Source organism: Mus caroli, unplaced genomic scaffold (assembly GCF_978045245.1).
Source record: "Mus caroli unplaced genomic scaffold, Mus_caroli_1 scaffold_10, whole genome shotgun sequence".
NCBI lineage: Eukaryota > Metazoa > Chordata > Mammalia > Rodentia > Muridae > Mus > Mus caroli.
The window spans coordinates 57003019-57011718 of record NW_028227265.1 but is presented as its reverse complement, the minus strand read 5'-3'; the positions used below and the strand labels follow the sequence as shown (position 1 = coordinate 57011718).

Genomic DNA, 8700 nt, shown 5'->3' with positions numbered 1-8700 from the left:
TTCAGTGTGTGGCATAGAGGCTGTTTTTATGGCATTTTGGTGAAGAATGTGGCTGCTTTTTGCCCTTGTCTGAAGAGTCTACCTGAGGCTAAGATAAAGAGATTTATATTAATTGCATTGATAAAGGAAGTCTCAAAAAAGCCTAGCAGAACACGGTATGTACTTACTAATAAGTTCAGACTATCCAAGATTCAATTCACAGACCATATCAAGCCTGAGAAGGAAAACCAAAATGTGGATGCTTCAGTGCTTCTTAGAAGGGGGAACAAAATACTCACAGGAGGAAATATGAAGGCAAAGTGGAGCAGACACTGAAGTCTCTGGGTCATCCAGAGACTGCCCCACCTGGGGATCTATCCCATATACAGCCACCAAACCTGGACGATATTGTGGATGCCGGGAATTGCTTGCTGACGGCTGCTTCCTGAGAGGCTCTTGGACAGCCTGACTAATACAGAGAAGGATGCTTGAAGCCAACCATTGGACTGAGCATGGGTTCCCCAACGGAGGAGTTGGAGAAGGGACTGAAGGAGCTGAGAGGGGTTGCAGCCCCATGGAGGGAGCAACAGTATCAACTGGCCAGACCCCCTGGAGCTCCCAGGGACTGGACCACCAACCAAAGAATACACATGGAGGGACCCATGGCTCCGGTCGCATATGTGGTAGAAGTTGGCCTTGTTGGACATCAGTGGGAGGAGAGGCCCTTGAGTCTGAGGGTGTTCGATGCCCCAGTGTAGGGGGTTGCCAGGGAGGGAAGATGGGAGTGAGTGGGTGGGGGAGCACCCTAATAGAGGCAGAGGGAGGGGGGATAGGACAGGGAGTTTCTAAAGGGGAGACCTGGAAAGGGGAAAACATTTGAAATGTAAATAAGGAAAATATCCAATTAAAAAAAAAAAAAAACCTAGCAGAAACTTTATTCTCTGGTTAAGTCTTATGAAGAGCATTTTGAAAAAGTGTGGCAAGTTTAGAAGAGAAAAATATAAAATGTATGATTCGAGTATTAAAAAGGGCACCAGCAAATGAAATGGAGCTAATCCTCTGTTCAAGGATATTAAACTGAATTAAAGGAGTGGGACTTTGGGGCAAGATCTTACCTAGCAAAGTTTAGATCCAGGCATGGTGGTGCACAACTTTAATCCCAAGAGATAAAGCCTAGATCTCGGAATTCAAGATCAGCCTGAGACAGAGCAAGTTCTAGGTGAAGAAAAGATTAAATCCAACCCTGATGGACCACACCTTTAATCCCATTGCTCAGGAGAAACACATGCAAATTTCTGAGTTCAAGGTCAATCTACAGAACAAGATTCAGGAGGGCCAAGCTTAGGCAATGAAGGAGTTGGAAAACAAAGCTGGTGATAATGTAATAAAACTAGGGGGCCATGTTCCAGCTCCTGCAAGCAACAGAACTTGGCAGGTTCAGCCATGTGACTCTGGCTTTAGTCAAAAATAGAAGGGACTACTGGGAGCTGGAGCTAAGAAATTAGTGTTAAGAAGAGATCAGCAGTGGGGTGGAAAGAGCAGGGCTCAGATTGAGAACTGGAGAGATGGCTTAGCAGTTAAGAGTAATGACTGCTCTTCTGGAGGTCCTGAGTTCAAATCCCAGCAACCAGATGGTGGGTCACAACCATCTGCAATCTGATCAGATGCCTTCTGCCCTCTTCTGATGTGTCTGAAGACAGCTACAGTGTACTTACATATAATAAATAAATCTTTTAAAAGGAAAAGATCAGGCAGTGGTGGTGCATGCCCTTAATCCCAGCACTCGGGAGGCAGAGGCAGGCGGATTTCTGAGTTTGAGGCCAGCCTGGCCTACAGAGTGAGTTCCAGGACAGCCAGGGCTACACAGAGAAACCCTGTCTCGGGGAAAAAAAAAATCCAAAAAAAACCCAAAAAACAAAAAAAAAAAAAGGAAAAGGAGAAGAGGAGGAGGAGAAGGGGAGGAGACCAGCATCACTGAGGTGACATCTTCTGGGAAGTGTTTCCTGAGAGCACAAAGAAGCTCTGTTCCAGAGATAGCTAAAGTTGTAGCTCGTGCTACAGCTGTACTTGGTAATGTTTAAGAGTTACCCATGCTGGGTGTGGCACGCCTTTAGTCCCAGCACTTGGGAGGCAGAGGCAGGCGGATTTCTGAGTTCAAGGCCAGCCTGGTCTACATACAGAGAAGCCCTGACTCGAGGAAAAAAAAAAGTTGAACTTTCAGCTCTGCCTGTACCATGCCTGCCTGGATGCTACCATGCTCTTGCCTTGATGATAATGGACTGAACCTCTGAACCTGTCAGCCAGCCCCAATTAAATGCTGTCCTTATAAGAGTTGCCTTAGTCAGCCAGGCAGTGGTGGCGCACATCTTTAATCCCAGCACTTGGGAGGCAGAGGCAGGCGGATTTCTGAGTTTGAGGCCAGCCTGGTCTACAGAGTGAGTACTGTGCCTGTCCAGTCAGATGCTGCAGAATGGCTGCACCCTGGATGATTGGCCCTGGACCCTGCTCCTCACATACCATGGCTTCTTCCACATGGTCTTGCTGTTGGTTCTCTCTTGGCGACTCTTGTACCCTTTAAGATGGGCCTTGCTCAGCATGAGGCCTAGAGAACCTGAAGGCCCTTTGGAGTGAACACTGCTGCCAGCCCAGAGGCACTGCCCTTCTGAGCTGCTCAGTGACCTACAGGCAGCCATCATCTGAAGAGTCAGAGTGTCCTAGGTGATGAATTGAACTTTTCAGTTCTCTGTTGGCGGTATACTTTCATAAAGCTACCTGGGTAAGGATAGGAGTAGACTACATGTTTGTCATGGTAACTCTTTTGTTTTTTATTTGCACACAGCATATGCTTGTGGCTGTATGTGTGACGCTATAATCAGGTAGACCCAGTACAACACAGTCCTCCGCTCTGCAGCATCCCAGTGTGGTCACTTGTGGACAACTTGACCTGTGTGTTTGTCAGTGTTGTAAAGAAGGGATAAAAAGAGGGCTTATTTGTTCAGGCTGGGTAGTGGGAGGCAGAAGACAGCACTTCATATCTTGTAGCTCTAAGTGTGAGAGACAATTTAACTGAAACTCCATATCCCAGTGATAAGGTTGGGGTAACAGGTTTAACCTTCAGGAGCACAAAGTGGGGTTGTCACTTCAGGTTACATATATCTGGTTATAGCAAGGGAAAGAGCTATTGCTTAACAGCTTCTAGAACCTCTGACTTGAGAGTCTCAAATGGTTCTGACAGGGACCCCATCCCTGAGCCACACACCCCAGCCCCTCACTGGGAAATTCTAGGCAGGAACTCCACCCCTGAGCCCGACTCTCAGTCCTTTCCTGTAAAATTATACTATGTCACTCTACCTGAACTACATCTCTAGCCACGAGAAGTTTCTGAATAACATTTTAAACAGACACACATATAGAGCTGGTGATATATGGTTCAGTGGCATCAAAAGGCCCTAGCCCAGAACCAAAAATAAATAAATAATAATAAAAACCAAGAAGATTCATGGGTTTCAATTTTCCACACACACACACACACACAGTAGTCCAAAAACACTTTATCAGAACTCAACAATGAGATAATAGTTCTCTGGAGGTAAATCCTACAGCCAAGTGTAAACCCTATGACAGCATTCTTTTTCAGCACAATTCCTCTCCAGAATGAACGGAACCCTTTTTCCTGAAACTACAGTCCTAAGCTGAGAAAGGCAGAAAGCCATCCCAACTATCCAAGGCTGGGGATCAGCCAACAGAGTGGCATGTTACAATGCTAGGCAAGTGGGTAGGCTCAGGCATGCTGCGGATGTGAAGGACACAATCAACAATGTCTGCAGCAGCTGTGCAGCCTGAACTTAGACTTGACCCAGTTCCCACATTACCAGCGTTTTCCCATAGTTCCCAGGGAAGCCTGGGGTAAAATGCTATTATGACTAGGGCTGGTAGTACACACTTGGGATTCTAACACTAAAGAGGCTGAGGCAGGGGAATGGAAAGTTCTCAACCAGCACAGATTCCATCAAGATGGTCTCAAGACTAACCAACCAGCCAATAAAAAAACCTGGTATGGTTGTACTCAATTGGGATCTTGTCTCACTGAGAAGATAAGGAGTTCAAGGTCATCTGCCACAGTTTGGGGCTGTCTTAAAAATAAGCCAAAATGAGGGGCTCAGGACACAGGTCACTCTCAAAAGACCCAGCACTCACATGACAGTTCACAACTGGCTGTAATTCTAGCTGCAGATTAGAGGACTTCTGGCCTCTGCAAGCCCTGCATCCACATGTGTGCAGACACGCATGCAGGCAGAATACCATACATATAAAACAGAACAATCTTTAAAAAGAAAAGAAAGAAACCAATCCAAAAAGAGAGCCCCAAAGCAAGCCAGCTGCTACAGCTTTCAAATGCTGATTAAAGTCCCTCAGCACTGACGGACATGGCCACCTCTAGATGGAACACATCTCAGAGCTGATGGCGTAGTCGCCTCTGAACCTCACGCACCTCAAGCTCGAGCTCGCTCGCCTCCTTCAAAGAGAGACCCAGAAACCCAAACCTTCAGAGTACGCTGCCAACATCACAAGCAACAATAAAGGAGTGGCCCCAAAGTCACTTTATTAACAAGTGGCTTGAAAGCACAGAGAGGTGTCTGCTAACATCACCACTAGCACCTCTTCCACAGGCCTCTTCAGGAGAAGCTGAGTGTGTTATGGCTAACAGCTTAGTGTCTAAAGAAGAGGCTGGTGTCCCAAGGGAGGAGGACCTGCTCCTCCAAATGTTGGAGCAGTCTTTGGCTGCCCCAGGTAGACCCAGTTATGGGGAAGGAGGAAATGTTTGGAAGTAAGACCTCACTGGCCCCAGACTGTTGGGTCCACCAGCATAGACCTGGTAGTGCAAAAGAGGCTGCTAGACTGTCATAGCTGGCCTGGCAAGCAGGTGCCTGAGTCACATCAATTAAGGACAATCTGTGCAAGGCCAGGAGTGGTGGCATACACCTTTAATCCCAGCACTTGAGAGGCAGAGACAGGTGGATCTCTATGAGTTTGAGGCCCGTCAGGTGTGTGAGTTCCAGAATAGCCAGGGCTAACCAGAAAAATCCTGTCTCAATAAAAAAAAAAAAAAAAAAAACAGACAAAGACACCCAAATCAAACCAAAACAATCACCATCAATTCAACCAAGAAACAGCCCAGGTCAGGTTTCTGGAGAAGCTGGGCCAGGAGAAGATGGAATGCCAGCACAAGGGAAAGACCTAGGTCTTTCTCCTAACAAAGTCTGACTTTGTCACTGTGGCTGACGAGGGTCAGGGAGCTGGGAAATGGACATTCCCCACCCAAATGAGCTTGGGCCTTCTGGGAAGGTCCCTGGTTTTCCAGTGAGAAGATTCTTGAAGTCATCAGAAACAGAAATAGAGCCTTGATGTCCAGCAGGTGAGCTCTGGGTTCCACGCAGGACTCAAGAGCCGAACAGTCTGGAAAAGTCAGAGGTGAAATGACCATGAGGACAGGAAGGGGCTGTGGTAAAAACTCTGGCACACAGCTGGGCGTGGTGATACACGTCAGCTATCCCAGCACCGTGGAGGCCAAGCAGGAGGACTACACAGTTAAAACCAGCCTGGGCTACACAACAAACTACTATCTCGAACACACTGTTGCGGATTATTTTTCATGAAAGTGCTTCATGGTTCTGCACTTAAACATAACTATTGGCTAGGCAAGGTGACACAGTGAATAAAGGAGCTTGCTGCCAAACTTAATGGTCTCAGTTTGATCCACAGGATCAACAAGGTGGAAGGAGAGAACCAACTCCTGAAAATTGTTTCCTGCCTTCCACAAGCATACTTTATTACATGTGTGCACCCCTAGGTAAACATATAAAATAATACCACGAAAAACAAAAACCCTGTTGGCTGGACACTGAGGTACATGCCTGTAATCCCAAGAGGCCTGCTAACACTGATGCCTGACTGCCAGGGTATGAACTCAGATCCCTACTTCACACTATAAAAGCCATTTCAGTGGTCACACTTGTGTGTCTCATGACTCACAGACCTGGGGCAGAGGCATCAGAAGTCTGAGGGCAGCCTGGCCTACAATCAGACTCTGCCAAAAAAAAAAAAAACACACACACACACACACACAAAAAAAAAAACAACAAGAAGAAAAACAAAACAAAACAACAACAACAACAAAAAAAAAAAACCCAAAACAATCAAAGAGAATGGCTGTAAAAAACAGAAGCCAGTAGTAAATCCTACCTGCTGGTTTTTACTAAGGCTTTCAAGGCAGGAACAAGCAGTCTGTTGGACTTTGAAGCCATCCAGTACAGGTTAACACAACAGCAGGGGTGGGAGACACATGGCCAGATTGGACTTGGAGACCACCCTCCAACGTAACCAGAGTTCTTATTTTGGAAGCAGGGATAGCCCTTGAGCTTCAACTAGGGGCTGACAGGATGGCTCAATAGGTGCCCCATGCCAAGCCTGATAACCTGAGTTTGATTCCCCAGGACCCACACTGTAAACAGACAAACTGTGAAAGGGGCAGGAGCAGGTAAGGAATGTGAGCACCAAGCAAGGTAAACTTACACGATCATGCAGAGCATCATGAACACATTCCACAGTGCGATGAAGATCCGGAAATACCTCAGGCTTAGCAAAAACTCTCGGATGTTGTCTCCTGCAAAGCCAGAAAGTACGGTTCATGAGGCTATAACCCAACCCACTACCAAACATCTGCGGCAGCCCCTGATGCATCCTTGCAGAGCACCAATTCCCAATGCCTCTGAATGGTGCTAGAATGGGCACGTGACTCAAGTCTGTCCAATTAGAGTTCTTCCTGAGACGTGGGTCCTAGTTACCAGGCCCAGGTTGGCTAGACTGAGAATTTGCCATCTCCACACTTTGTGGCTGAACTTAGAGCACTGCATCTGCCCCAGAACACATCACCTGCCATCGCTCTGGTTTACCTCCTTAGTTTTTTTTTTTTTGTTGTTTTTTGTTTTTTTTTTTTAATGTTGTGGGTTTTTTGTTTGTTTTAAAATAGAGCAGAATATGTTTAAGTCAGAGGACAAACTATCAATTCTCTCCTACAATGTAAAACCCGGGGAATTGAACCCACAGTCAGGCATGGTGGCAACTGCCTTTGCCTGTTGGGCCTCTTAGCAGCTTCTGTAAATTGGATTTTGAGGACCAGGTCTCACTCTGGGGCTGAGGCTGGCTCAGAACTCTCATCATGTCCACACTTGTCATGGAAAGGGCCTCTGCCATGTCACATCAACCCACGCTTGCAGCAGTAGCAGCACCTTCCTGACACCCACTTTCACTATCCCTCCAGAACACCCTCCTAATCGCCCGGGGCTGAGTCCCACACTCTGACAGAGCAGTCAACTAAGTGGCTGGCAATATGGTAAGCACTCAATAAAGCCGATGAACAGAGCATGGTGGAGTACTCTTGTCATTTAAACACCTAGGAGGCAGAGGCAGAGGCAGGGGGATCAGGCATTCAAGGTTAGTCATGGCCCTATAATACCACATCTCAACAATAAAAAGGAAGAAGAGAGAAAAGCGCAGGTTGGTGAGAGAGAACAGGTACCCTGGAATCGACTTAAAGTGTTGAAGGTAGAAAGACATGCTTACCTGTGCTGGGTTCCTTCGATTCTTCCCCAAAGCCTTGTGTGTCCTTCTTTTTCCTATAAAGAACAGCAGATAACTCCAGCTTTCCGTGAAACATAAACACCATCGGATTTCCTGACCCTGACACCCAGCTAGGAAGGGCATGAACTTCAGCTCTGCCCCCGACTTGCTGTGTGACCTGGGGCAGTGATACAACCCTCTGTGAGACACTCTCAACCAGCCTAGTCCATCACAGCTGGGTGTGCAGCCACAGACAGGATAGAGTAGGTCCAAGAGCCAGAAAGACATTCTTGAGGGATAAGCCTGAGCATGAGGCTCTTTGGAGATGCAAGCAACCCCGGGGTGCAGATTTTTTTGTTTGTTTAATATTAATCTGCAAGTAAGAGGAATGAGTGTGCCATCCCGCAGCAGTTGTGTGGAGGTCAAAAGGATAACCAATAGGCGTTCTACCATGGGGGCTCCGGGAATCGGGCTCAAGTAGTCAGGCTTGGCAGCAAGCGCCTCTGCCCGCTGAGCCATTCCCTGGTCTAGAGAGTACAGATTTAAAGACCCTGGAGTGATACAGAACTGTCAGAGCCCGGTGAAGCAGCGCGGAGGCGTGGCTAGAGGTAGGATTAGTGGGGCGTGGAGCATGCACAGGGCGGGCCTGGCAGTAACCAAGGGTGTGGGCGGGGACTAGCTGTGGGCGGGTCTGGCTGTCTGGGACACTGCCTGCCGCGGCCTACTCACAGTTTGAAGTTAAGCACAGCTCCGGCGTTCATCAGTAGCGTCCTGCGGAAGGACAGTAACGGTCAGTAAGAGTCACCCCCACCCCTCTGACTGCCACTCTCCGACCTCTAATACCCCTCATTCATATTACCCGAACAGCAGTATGTCTCCGATCATCCTTACACCCGAGGCGTCCGTCAAACCGGAAACGGAAGCTGTGATGAGGGGCGGAAAGTGGAACGAGAACTGACCAATTCTGAATCAGCATTGGTGGGGTTCGACTGAGGATGTAGCATGATGTCACCTACAGGGCGGAGCTTGGAGTGCGCGCGCGCATGCTCAGTGTCACGTGCCACAGCTGGTCCCTGCTGTTGATTCCGCTCTGGTGTTGGC

At 47.8% G+C, this 8700-nt stretch overlaps 1 protein-coding gene across 1 annotated transcript; it reads right to left on the bottom strand.

Moving 5' to 3' along the window:
- Nucleotides 1-3512: 3512 nt before the first annotated feature.
- Smim7 (small integral membrane protein 7) lies at nt 3513-8563 on the bottom strand. The gene is made up of 5 exons (XM_021170358.3): nt 8459-8563; nt 8329-8370; nt 7603-7655; nt 6553-6643; nt 3513-5436 (listed from the first exon to the last, which is right to left on the bottom strand). The coding sequence occupies exons 1-5, from the start codon at nt 8482-8484 to the stop codon at nt 5421-5423; spliced, it is 228 nt and encodes a 75-aa protein (XP_021026017.1). The 5' UTR covers nt 8485-8563; the 3' UTR covers nt 3513-5420.
- Nucleotides 8564-8700: the final 137 nt, after the last annotated feature.

Excerpts from the sequence above, each read along its gene's own strand:
- Smim7 (XM_021170358.3), bottom strand. The coding sequence starts at position 8,484 with ATGATCGGAGACATACTGCTGTTCGG. Across the intron at positions 8,371-8,458 it reads GGAGACATACTGCTGTTCGG|GACGCTACTGATGAACGCCG; the intron begins GTAATATGAATG and ends GTCCTTCCGCAG. Across the intron at positions 6,644-7,602 it reads ATCGAAGGAACCCAGCACAG|GAGACAACATCCGAGAGTTT; the intron begins GTAAGCATGTCT and ends CTGGCTTTGCAG.